General features: G+C 28.4%; 2 protein-coding genes across 5 annotated transcripts in view; one reads left to right on the forward strand and one right to left on the reverse strand.

Moving 5' to 3' along the window:
- The window catches only part of LOC107452687 (organic cation transporter protein), a 60,124-nt gene extending 56,819 nt beyond the window's left edge, over positions 1–3,305 (forward strand). For all 4 annotated transcript variants that reach the window (XM_021146883.4, XM_021146882.4, XM_043045270.3 and 1 more), the window contains exon 12: positions 2,707–3,305. In XM_021146883.4, coding sequence (XP_021002542.1) covers positions 2,707–2,785 — 79 coding nt within the window. In that variant the 3' untranslated portion in view covers positions 2,786–3,305. The remainder of the gene's footprint in view (positions 1–2,706) is intronic.
- A 3,262-nt stretch (positions 3,306–6,567) lies between these two features.
- The window catches only part of LOC107452670 (uncharacterized), a 44,926-nt gene continuing 37,715 nt past the window's right edge, over positions 6,568–13,778 (reverse strand). The window contains exon 13 of the mRNA XM_071183529.2: positions 6,568–6,769. Coding sequence (XP_071039630.1) covers positions 6,617–6,769 — 153 coding nt within the window. The 3' untranslated portion in view covers positions 6,568–6,616. The remainder of the gene's footprint in view (positions 6,770–13,778) is intronic.

Raw genomic sequence — 13,778 nt, forward strand, 5'->3', positions numbered from 1 at the left:
GAATATGGGGATATAGAGAGAGGGATAAATTTTGGTGTGGTGGCGAGACTAATGTAATTTCAAATCTAATATTTCCTAATTGTGTTTGACTATTGATAGGTTGCGTTATGTTGAGTTATTAACGGTATGATTCTATTGCACATTGCGAAATTTATTTTCCCAATGAAGCCAAAATTTTTACAAGAAGGTATTGCCACTGTTTCCATTACCTATGCAATGAGGAAAATATTACATATTATGGAATGAATTCGCAACAACAGTTTAAATATGATTGCTTCACTGAAGAGGCATTAGTAGGGCACTAGACTCACGTTTGTGAGAGAGGGAGTTCGAATCCCGCCAACCAAAGTAATAAATGGTTAATGGTGCACGTTAAATCCACTGGAGCACAAAGTCCTCCATGTCCCCATTATCAATTAGGCCTCTGGAGATACTGGATTGGAGATTGATCGCTTTCAGGTTAAGGTAAAAATTACGATCTATGGACGAATGAATTTATGTATGAACGGGCCCGTGCTATAAATGTGTGTGGCCGAAGTCTAATTCTTGGCCATAGATGGCGCCACTGGAACAAGAATAATCTCAGCCCCCAGTGCCTTAATGGACTACGACAACAACAACAACAACTGAAAAAGCATGATTTTTCTCATTGAAATCTGGTATAAGGAGAGTATCGTTTATGTTTTGCTGTTTGCTGCTGCTGAATCCATGCGTGGAAATAGTTCAGAAAAAGATAGCATTGATTGTTGTTATAATTTTTTTTTCATTTCAAATGTTTCTTTTCAGTAGATTCTCCTATCTTTTCATAGATGCTAACCGTGGGAGGTTCTCGTGGTCTTCTTCTCCATGTAACGCAAATGCGGGTTAGATCCATGAAAAAGTCCTCCACGAAGGCAAAATTTCTCCCAATACTCGATCCAGGAGTTCCCTTGTCTTCTGGATTGGGTTCAAAATTACAAGGCTACGGAGTTGAACATTAGTAGTCGTAAACCCATAAAATTGGGTCGGCTGTTCAGCGACGGATATTAAATAAAATAAAATATATTTAAAATAATTGCAATTACAGAATTGTAATTGAGAAAAACTAAAAATGTTTAATAAAGGTACATTTTAATTAACTAAATCCGCTGCACAAATCGCTGAAGTTATTTAAAAAAAAGAATGGGATGACATCATAGTTTGAGGAATATGCACCTGAAGATTTACTTTAATTAGAATGATTTTATTGATTGAGTTTGAATAAATATTAATGTAACTCACTGTTTCTATTTATGTATTTGTTTAATTATCACGTTAATTAGTTCTAACCATTTGCAGCATTTAATTTCTCAATTTTAAGTTAACTTAATTTGGTGTTCAATTTGTATGATGTCATGAAGTTAGCGGGCATAATTCATTGCCCCAAATGTACGCTTTACCGTGGTTTCACTGTAACATTGTCATTAGCATTTTAACATTCAATTTAAATGGAATTCTATTAGGAAGGAGCTCTTGAATAAAAATGGCGTCTAGTTTGAAATATCTTTCGTTCAGATTGCATGACAACCATTTACTAAATATTTCTCTCATTGCAATTAAGTTTACTCACTAGATTTAAAACTAAAATGTTTCAAAATGTGTTTTCATTCTTTTTAAAATTAAAAATGCTCTTTCACGCATCTTAAAATGAACTGTTAAACTGGATTTCATTTTTCGAAAAGTCAGCGAAAAAAATCAAAACGAAACCCTTCTAATCATACTAAAATAGTTATAGAAATTCTACTAATTTGAGATTGAAATTTTACAAATTTGAGATTTGTCTGTGATATTTTATTAAAAGGTGAACAACACCACTACCTGTGCTACCTTTGTTTGAGATTTGTTTTATTTTGAAAATTATGTTTTATTATTATAAATATTTATGGTTTAAAAATATCTATTCATGCAAACAATAAGAATACATGCTTTTATCTTACTAAGAAAGCGAGATCAAATCTATTTAGTCCTTTTTTTCTTTTTGGTTTTCAAACAATGCTGAAATTTTTCAAGTGTTTTCTGCAATCATGATAATTCTTTCATCTTGTTTCAACTTAACGATGTCTTACAAAATTTAAAAATTTTGTTGCATGAAATTTGAAATATGTAGACATATTTTGTTTCATTATTGGCTGCAGTTAAAATTTAAAAAAATTTAAATTTAAAAAAAAAAATATTGCATATTTTTTTAATTAGTTTTTTTTAAATTTTTATATTAAGGGGTAAAAAAATATTTCAATTAACCTATTACGAAAGAATTCACGATTTAAAAGTTAAAACTTTTATGATTTTATTTTTAGAATTTTGCTTTAATATTATATATTTTTTAAAATTTTTTTGTATTTTAAATTAAAAAAAATTATTATCTTAAATATTTAATAGTATATACGCGAAAAAAATTTTGTGTGCCTATATATGGATAGAATAACAATGCTAACTTATTCTGTTCTATTATTTTCAATGAAAAAATAAAGATATGAAACGCATTTTCAAAAGAATTTTTTCTCCATTTTTGTATAAAAATAATAAGTTCGTCATTTTCATTTTCTAAATTATATACATATTTAATACGTCTAGATGAATATTTTATTTTTATGTGAATCAATGGAAAGTTAAAAGAAATAATTAAGTGAGAGTTAATATCAATATTTAACAAATATTTTTTTTTAATAAATATTTTATTTTTTTCAGAAAAGAGAAAGTTATCAAAGGACTACCAAAGCAGCAATACATAATTGTTAACAATAGCATTGAAATGGAGCAACGATAGCACGATCATTTTGTGTTTATAACTGTGATAAAACGAAACAATCAGATCAAGATACATTCTTTTATAACGATTTTCACCTTGCAAAATTTCGCTTTAACTCTAACAAGGGAACGCTATTCTATGTTTGAAAAGAAGGAAATTTTTTCTTACTAGTCCGTTGCTTAGCAACCAAAGTGAACAATTTAGTATCAGCTGGGAAAAAGAAGATTTAGATTAAAATATACTCAGTAGCCCAACAACCGAAATATTTTAATAAAAAAATCTACTTGTGATTTTTTATCAAAATTTCCTCTAAACACCGATGTGTGTTCCCTTGAAAGCAGCTAAACGTTTGTCTCTCAGAGCGGAGACGTGAGAAATAAGGAATGTAGTTTGGCGATTGTATATGTATGCATGTGTAGCGAGATTCAATTTGATCTCGTCAAGAAAAAAAAATCTTATGAATGGTAGTCTTTGTAAAAATTAAAGTGTTTTATTTTTATACATTGTAAAAAAGGAAAATAAAATAAACTTTTTCGTATGTCTTTGCTTTATACTTAAAGTTCACAAAAATTGAATGCTTCTGTCATAATGTAGAATGATGAATAGAGTGCTTTCAAACATAAAATATTGTATTGGAATTATTTTTTATTAATTTAATCTGATTTATTATTTTATGAAATTATTATTCCATAGATTAATTTGCCATGAATAAATGCAAGTGTTAAGGCATTACATTTTGGAAGATTCGAATTTGGAAATAAAAAATATATAAATTACCTATTATAACAAAAATGAAAACAATATAAAAATTCTATAAACCAGTTAAAATCTATCGTTAGCTCATTATACTTAAATCTAATAAAATCACACCTTTTTTAATTTTTTTCACGTTGTCTAAGACATTTGAAGTAATCAGTCTTTAGATTTTCATGCTTTTTTGATTCGCGATCGCAACGCTCGAGTACGCCGTCTAGCGGGAGCCTGTAAATATCAGACATTAATTTATCACGTTTTCATTTAGTTCCATCAAAATCATTGACTGAATCAGACGCCATTTCTTAGCAGCAAATAAGAAACAAAATTTCCCTAAGGAAAAGGCCGAAGAACTTGAGAAAAATCTCCAGAATATTAGTAAATCTTTCAGGAAAAGAACACGCCAAACATTTGAAGAAAAATTCCTCAATAGTTTTTAATTTCTATTATCAACAAACTTGCAACTGATGACTTCCGATTTCGGATACTGTTACAGATGTGTGTGTTAAGGTAAAATGCATTTCTTCTGTCTTCAATTCATTACGAATTAAAGTGAAGTCAACATTGCTTTCATCATTCCAGTGAATAAATATGAATTCAGAACATACAGAATTGTAATAGTTATAGCATATTCTTCTTCGTTATGGAATAGTATATATTTCTGTATCCATACAATTCAGAAAACAACAATAAAAAATTATCCAAGTTACTTGAAATAGTGCCATTTGTGCTGATTCTTAATTAATTTTAATCGTTTTCTTGGTAAGTATTTTTTAGTTTTGAAAGAATAAGTTCAACTAGAATTCAGCTATTCTGTTTTAGCTACATATTCAAATTCATATCAATTATAAAATTTTGCTGTGTAGTATGTTATCTAAGAGTAATGAAGGGATAAACTATGTATCTATTATTTGAGAATAAAGTTTTCAAACAAGGAACTTATCATTTTGGAATTCTCCGGGAATTATAAATCAGGTAAGTGCAATGATTTTTACAATAAAAAATTTGCTTGTAAATATTTTTTTTTCATTTGATGATGGTTCTCTACAGAATGGTTTTTTACGTCTGATTAAGAACTATAAGAATAATAAAAAAAGAAACAATATGAAAGTTTTTATTTCAATGTAAAGAATTCTTAAAATCGTTTTTTTATCCTAAGAATTCTTTATTTTCCGTTTTTTAGTTTAGAATTTTTTGATAAAAATTGTTCTCAAAATACTTTTTTTGAAAAATTAAATGGTATAACATTATGTGTTTATGTATACTTCTTGTATATTCCAATGTTTGAAGTAATATGATTCAGAAAAGTATGGAATAAAAATTCGGTACTTACGTATTAACGCCACCGCCGCTACAGATTTGGCGGTTTTAAGTGTCGCCAATCTACACTTAAAATTTTTGCGATTAAATTTTATTATTGAGTTGTCTTAGCAACGTTGTTTTTATTTTTCATAAAACTAAATATAAATGCTTGTTATGTTATTGCTCTTGCGCACCACAAAACTATTTCTCGGGCATTAGGTTTTAACTCTTATAAGAATATACATATTTTTTTCTGTTAATGTACAAATATTTTTCCGATGTGCTTCGGATATTCCTTCTCTAATAAAAAGAGATACCATTTTGTTTTCGTTTGCATAAGAAAGAATATCAAGCATTTTTCTTTTTTAAATTTAATTAGCCACAATAAAGAAGGAACGTTGCAATGCTACGTGCTATATTAACGACGTCTCTAGAGTAACTGAATGACTGTTCATATAGAAATCGCAGGTATTAGTCTCATACAACAACGCCCCCTATAGTTCGTTGCGATCGCGAATTGCTTGAATAACATAAATTAAATTTGGATCAATAATTAAATTTTTTACGTTCTCGTGACGTATTAGAATAAAAAAATGCACTTTTTCTTTATTTTCACTGTGTATCTCTGCGCTCGTTATGTTAGATAAGGACAGCTTTAAACTCACCTCGTGAAGATTGTTGCAAATGAAGTTCTACCTATACTTTACCCAACCAACTATACAAATTTTTGTCGAGTTTTTACATTATTTTCGCATATCCACAGCCTGAGAGTTATAAGCGCGTAGTGTGCCAATTAATGTGTGATATAATATTATCTTCGTTCAAGTCATGCAGCATTGAAGGGGATATACCGCACGAAATTTGCAATTAATGATTTCAAAATAATCCGAAGGTTGAAAGTTTTCCTTCTCTAGTAAGAAATTTCAAACTATATTTTTCGTTGGGACTGTTCGTCTTACCTTTAAGATGTCTCTTATGCATAATTAAATGCTCAGTTGATAATAATCAGTTGTCAGGAATGGGAAAAAGGGAAGAGCATTCTGTTTTGCCAGATTTTTGGTCAACTACCCTAGACAATTGCATTTAAAATGTACTCCAGATAATGTTGATTTATTTGAAATTATTGGCAAAATCAATATTTAGTATTATCTAAGATTACGGATTATTTCGGATTACTTTAAAATCATTAATTGGTATCATTATGTGCATATACTACTCCAACGCTGCAAAACTTAAATGAAGAGAATAATTAATCACTTTTGTCAGTCAAACAAAATAATTTGAGTTATTGTGCACATCAATGATTTTTAAAAATTTTTTTTTTACTAAATTCATCAAATTTTAGAGTTTTAACTTATCGGTAGAAAACAACGATACAAAACAACTATATATTTGGCATCGAGGCAGTATGTCAAGGTCATTTATGTCACGTAATATATCAAGGTTTCACCATATCCAAATAATGTTATAGGTAATATGTTATAAATAATGCTATACGTAAGCGACCGTATAGCAAGAAACAGTTATTCAATGAAATTTGTCTTTTCTTGTGTGGAAGTAATGTGTTCATTCAATTCCATTCAATTATTGTTTAATAGCTATAAATAACCATAAATCTTTGAATGAATAAAGTCTAATAAATAGCTATTAAAAAAATCGGTCTTTTTCGAAGAAGAAAAATTAATTCAGTTTATTAATTATGAATATGAACACGTTTTTAAATTAATATAGAAACAATCAAGAAATAATGATTTAAAGAAACATGTCTTTATTTATTAATTCTAAATTTGAAATTCATACAGTTTGAGTCTTTTCAATACGTTTACATCGTTTGAAAAAATAACGACTAATAAGAAACAATGACTCAAGAAAATCTGTCACTTGTACCAGCGAGATTCCAAGCCAAATGCCTATAAATCCTCCAATATAGCTAAACGCTTCCACTTCCTGAAAATAAATTGCATATTTTTTTAAAACTTATCTAATATTATTTAAGTAAAAGTAGTCCATAATTTAAACACAAACAGCTACAAATGTTATGCTTTTGGAAGAACAGTGACTCTTTTTTTTAACACAGCTTCCTTATCTATTCTTATCCTTTTCTAAACAATCTTAAATTATCCCTTCTCCGCGTTTTGACAAGAAAACTTGTTAGACCTCCCGGTGAGTATCTTAAAGATTTGAGGCATATTTTGTATTTTAAGTTGCGTTAAAAATAAAAAGTAAAACAAAATAGTGTAATTGTTTTTTTTTTCAGAAAAAATATTTTCATTTTAATATGCTTAAAAATATTCTAAAATGTTGGTTTAAAAAGTAAATACAAATATAATATTGTTTATTTAAAAAATAATGTAAGTAAACAGAAAATAGAATACAAAAATATAATTTAATTACTAATAAGCAAAAAAGTGTACTGCGCTTTTTAGTTTTTTTAAAATTAAATTTGAAAAAAGATGTTTATTTTTTTTTGTTGCAACAATGTGTTTACATATCCTTCCGAATGTTAAAATTTCAAGCACAAAAAAATTCTTGAATTAAGATTATTAAATAAGTAATCAAAAATGATGAAAATCCCTGGCGAATTAGTATTGAGAAAGCTGACATTAAAAGCAAAAAGAAAAATTATACGCTTGCCTCAGAAGTTGAAACATGTTTATTAGAAAGAAAAATAAACGTTAAATCAAGAAATCAAATAGCCTTCGATGATTTAATACCAGCTTTCCATATTTGTAATATTTTAACAGTGACATATTTTTTCTTGCTTAAACGTTAGCTCGTGACCCTAATCTATTTTTGAAATAAGTTTGTACAAGAACTTTAAAAATATATGTCAGAGATGATGATATTCTACTGAGTAAAAAAGCGTGGTCAAAACTACCAGAATGTGATAAAATGGACCGTGTTTCTGGCTTTATGGGAAAAAAGATTGATAAGTTTTACCGAAGCGCTTTGGTAATGAAATTGATAAAATTAACAATGAAAAGTGGTTTTATGATGTATATATTAAAATTTAGTAATTTTATCATGAAATTTATCTTAAAGCGTAGTATAAGACAATTTATTCGGTTAAAATTACTTTTCAGCTCTTTATTTTTTTACTAAATGTATGGTAATAAGAGCTGTAATTTTTAAAAGTGTAATTTCTAGCTAACCGTTACCATATGAACCGAGAAATCAATATATGAATGGTTTAAATACCGTATATTTTTTGTTCTATTAACCAGAATTCTGTCTGTTTCTTTACTTGATATTACATTACTAACCAGTACAGTAAATTAACCAAAATCGTTTCCTTTGTGCAGAAAAAAAAATTGCCTTTAATCCACATAAAATAAAGTAAAAGTGTTATAAAATTCAACCAGAGTTAACAAGACAGAAAATTATGAAATATTATGAATTATTATGAATTATAATGAATTATAATTCATAATATTATGAATTATAATTATGAATTATTTGCATCAAACTACGGTTTATTAAGGAGACATAATTTTCTTGCGACTACAAATCTTCCGACAAATGCTGTCAAAAAATTTTAAAAATATATGTTGAGTCATAATGTATTGCGTGTTTTTCAACAACTTTAAAACGGTGCTAAGTGAAACCGTATTTCTACATGAAATAAAGATTAAAGTGTAATAAAATTTAACCAGACTTAACAAAGCAGAAAGTTGTGAAATATTATTTGCATCAAACCAGTGGCGTACGCAGAATTTTTTCAAGGGTGGTGTTCATAATTTTCTGAAGCTACTAAAAGAAATTCGAGTATGTAATAAAACACTATTATTTCCCTTATTTAGACAGCTAGACATTTTTGACTTTTTATTTAGACAACATTGTTTAGTTAAATTTTGATTTAAGTTTAAGAACATAATGTAATATCTTCTCGCATGTAATAACTTCTGAAAAAAGTCCAATGTCATATGGGTGGGAAGTAACACTTTGAGGGCCACTTTCACATTCATCAGAGTTTTGTTATGCTAGAAACGTTTTCTTCAACGGTATCACATTTCTGTACAACAGAAAAACTTACATTGTACTCCGTTCCCCGTTTTATATAATTTTTCACCGCATTTCCAAAATTCTCGAATTGTCTCAAAGATGACAGAACGTCTAAGATTCCAGAATCATCGCGTAAAGACCTCGCGAATGACAGCCAGTCTCGAAAACTATCGCGACTGGCAGAACAGAAAGGAACCAGTCCATAACAGTATTAGTTGAATTTGGTTTCAAAAGTACAACCCTATTATAGTAAACGTTTTTTTCAGTATTTTGAGAAATACCGTGAGAAAAAAAGGTAGGCATAAGGCAAATAAAAATATATAGTCTTAAAAAATAATACCGCATAATTTCTACTAAAATTTTTATTTTTGCCATTTTGTCTGAGCTCAAGGGGGCTGTTCAAACCCCTAAACACCTCCCTTGCGTACGCCACTGCATCAAACTACGGTTGATTAGAGAGACATAATTTTCATGTGTCTACAAATCTCCAGGCATACGCAGTTAAAAATTTTAAAAATATATATTGAGTCATAATATCTATCGTGTTTTTCAACAATTTTAATACAGTGCCAAGTAAAACCATATTTCCACATGAAATAAAGAAAAAGCGTTTTAAAATTCAACCAGAGTCAACAAAGCTGAAAGTTGTGAATTATTATTTGCATCAAACTACGGTTTATTAAGGAGACATAATTTTCATGTGTCTACAAATCTCCAGGCATATGCAGTTAAAAATTTTAAAAATATATGTTGAGTCACAATATATATAGTGTGTTTTACAAAAATTTTAATACGTTGCCAAGTAAAACCACATTTCCACATGAAATGAAGAAAAAGCGTTTTAAAATTCAACCAGAGTTAACAAAGCAAAACGTTATGAAATATTATTTGCGTTAAATTACAGTTTATTAAGGAAGCATAATATTCTTGGAACTACAACTCTTCAGAAACACATTGCTGAAAAATTAAAAGTATTTGTTGAGTCATAATGTATAGCATGCCAAATTTTTCAACAACTTTAATACGATGCCAAGTAAAACAATATTTCCGAATTTTATGACATGATTCTATGGTTAAACTTGCGTGATTTCTAAATTTTGCTTAGTTTACAGCAAGTTTGCTTCATATGATGGTTTAAGGTATTATTTAATTGGTCAATTTTGAATCGGTAATTAAATTTCTATGCATAAGGATCTCTAACTCAATGTTAAAAGAATTACCTGAAACTTCAGGTTAGAAGAATTCCAATAAATTCATATATTGAGTGATTCCAACAAAAAATGTTTTTATCGAAGCAGTCTAAAATATACATTTTTTGATGACATATGAAATAAGAGGATATGAAACTTTTTTCTAACTTTTTTCTTCTCTTTAAACCATCCTAAAACGAGTATAAAAAATCCGTATATTTATTGATCAGTTTTTGTTGTCTTATTAACAACAAAACCTTTGTGTGGTAGAATGTTTTCTTTTTTCTACATTATTTGCAACGTTTTTCAAATGTTCAACATGAATCTTTCGTCAGAGCTTTTATTAAAAGCCGGGACTAATTTCACAAGAGCACAAAATACATATCGTATAGTTGCTTTTAACAACTTTTGATGAGTGGCATGATAAAAGAGCTTGAATCTTCGATAATGGATTCTATTTCAACAGTACATTAATATTCTTTGCAATAATGTGTAAACATCATAATTCAGAAATTCACATGAAACAACAAAGGGAATTTTATTTTATTCATAATGACTCCTTTTATTGACTTTTATGAAATATCTCCGCTTGTGTAGAAAAATAAAATGCCATTAAATCGGAAAACATCACATTATGATACAAACGCTTTAAGTGACTAGAGTAAAGAAGCTTTAAGGAGCTTGAATGTTTCAGTTCAATTTGCTCTCCTTTTCTAACTTTTTTATTTGTTTAATCATATTTGCTTTTTTCTTGTATAAATAAATACATAAAATATATGTTATTCTTGTTTATACATTTTTGAAGAGATGGTTTTGAAAAGTTTTGAAATTTAAACCAGAAGCAATGAAAAATAATCTGCCAGAAAGCGCTTTTCTCATAATATTATAAAATAATAACAGAAATGACTTTTCTTCTATGATGGGCATCCCATTTCGATCTGTGTTAAGTGTTAATGGTCAAACAATCGATAAAATGATTTTTGGTACCTACTTTAAAATAACTTTCATGATGTTTGGAGTTGATATTCTCAGTAAAAAGTCAAAAATTAGAAAGTTTGCTGTAATATTTTTTAAACGTTGCTTCCTCATATTCTTATTTTTTGTATATATTGACTATATTGCAATGTATACCTTGCTATTGTATCATTCTCCCTCGTACTTAGTAACATACATTGCTAGCATTATTAACGGTACAATCATAGTTGTCATGTGGCTGCTTGTAATGAAGAATCAGCGGAAAATAAAATATTTCATGTCTCGTATGCAACGATTTTCACAGATGTATAGATCATCCACACGTTGCGAAATTCCATTCGCGTACCTTGCTATACTCCTTATATTTACATCAGCTCAAGTATATTCCTTGTTAACAGTGTTCTTCGTTCCCAGGACAGAACTTTTATTTGAGTTTCACAAATATTTTGCTGAAATCACGTCCTCAAAGCCCATTTTAAAATGCTACTTGTACTTTAAATGTGTTGAAATTTGTATTCTGCATCATGTTTTAACCGGATTATTTGCCGTTTTGTACTGCACCTTGTGTTTCCATTTTTCCCTGATACTGTCTAGTTGGAGAAAAAAACTGATTCTTCTAATGGGTTCCTGCAACTTGGAAATGGTCAATCCAAGCTTTCTTAAGAGGTATTCCATACTTTTAGATCACGTGGAAGATCTTCAAAATACATTTTCAATACCTTCATTTATGTTTACAATGAGCATGTCCCTCTCCCTCTTTGTTGGCCTGTCTTTTGCTTTCATGCACAAAATGATATTTCAACGTACGACAGTCCTCAACGATATCAAGATAACTGTAGCGTCTGCTTTGTATTTGCTTTGCGTCATGGCTGCTGGTTCACAAGTCGCTGTTGAAATGTATCGGAACAAATTGCTTTTTCGTCGAGCTTTGGAAGCTTTTAATGAACACATACAGCAATTAAAGTGTTGCAATGCAATAACTAATCAAGCAAGAAGCATTGTGAGTAGATCAGATTTTGTGTTATCAGCGTGTGATGTTATACCATTTAATAGAGGCACGACTTTCGCAATTTTCGGCACGATATTGACGTACAGTTTGCTTATTTTAAATGTGAATTGATGTACCACCTTATAGAATTTGATTTTTGCACATTTTAAAGAAATTAAACTTGACGGACTGACGAAAACTAAAATAACACTTTTAGATGATTTTATTTCGTTTAAGAAAATACATTGGAATTTTGAATGTATTCTATCTTCCTCTATTTTTCATTAGTAATTATTTTTTGTGGATTTCTTTTCATTATTCTAAGTCTTGTTGTTTTATATTAAATATGCTTAGAGTTTTCTCATATATTTCATACTAATTTTATTTGTACTTTATACTTATTTTATTATTAGTTTTATGACTTTTATTAGTCTTTAGAACTTAAGCATTATTCTATTACCTTACATAAGTAGTAGTGATTATTTCACAAAAATGCATGTTTTATTTAAGTGACATTTAAGATCACACATGGCATTTATGTATTGAATTATGTATTGATTTTTACCTCATTTAGTCAACTTAATAAAATGCTTAAAATAAAATGACTGTAAGCACAATACTTTAAGCCGATGTTTCAGTAAAATGAAAACTGCAGACACAATAACTCTTTTCATTTTTATTTAATTAGCTTCACACAGCTTCACATTCAATAACTCAAATTATGTAGTTTTCGTTGTGATTGAATATTTTCAGAAAGTTTTTCTTCAATATAAAGGTGAAATATTAAAAAAAAATGCCCTGCACTGAATTTAAAAAAAATATATTACACACGCAAGGTAACGATATTGAATGGTGTTGTCTGAGAAGAAGAACGAAAACTAAATCTGTCTGGCTAAAAACCAGAAAATAAGCTGGCCGTGAAATACATCTATCTAAATACCATAATAATTAGGACATTTGATACCATTAACAGTTTTCAACTAGTTAACTTATAAACTTTGAATAAAAACTTTTTTTAAATCCTCATGTCATTAATCTGCTAAAAACAACTTTAAGAATTTTGTAACAGAAGCTATATATATACGTATGTATTTAAAGCAAACTAAAAAGTAAAATTATGCACACACAAATTAACGAATTACAAATTAAGTCTTAAACACATATTAAATTATCTAACACAAAATGGTCACAAATTAAGATTTAATAAAGGAAAATAAATTATCGAAACTACTTGAACTTATTAACGAGGAAGGCGAAAATAAACTATCTGAAGATGAGTTGAAAAGTAATTATGAATATTCTTCTAATTTTTGGGGCTTTATATGTTTTTGAAAATATCCTGGTCAGCAGTGAATTTTTAATCATTCCTTTACGAGGGATATAAGAAAATGTATAGATTAAGGCAGTAATTTCGGGACCCCCAACTTATTAATATTTTTCATTATGACACTAATTTTTTCTTTAAAAACGGCAAAATTAACAATGTTTTATTATAATAGAAATATCTATCAGAAATACGTAAAATAACGAAGAAAAATCAACGAAGGAAATTAATTAAATTAATTTTATTAATATCAATAGTATCGTTTTTTATTACGAGGGCAGATAAAAATATCATCTGATAATTCAATTTTGCTTTCTGAAAGTAATTAAAGTTAAAAATAAAATTAAAATTTTTTTTTTATTTAAACTTCATATATATTTTATAAACATAAGAATTGCAACTTAAAAACATGCAACAAAATCCATTATGTTTCCTAGAAAATAAAATGGAATATAAATAGAAATTCTATGAGATAGA

This window comes from Parasteatoda tepidariorum, chromosome 7 (assembly GCF_982258835.1).
Source record: "Parasteatoda tepidariorum strain Cologne lab strain chromosome 7, Ptep-v5.0, whole genome shotgun sequence".
NCBI classification, from domain to species: Eukaryota; Metazoa; Arthropoda; class Arachnida; order Araneae; family Theridiidae; genus Parasteatoda; species Parasteatoda tepidariorum.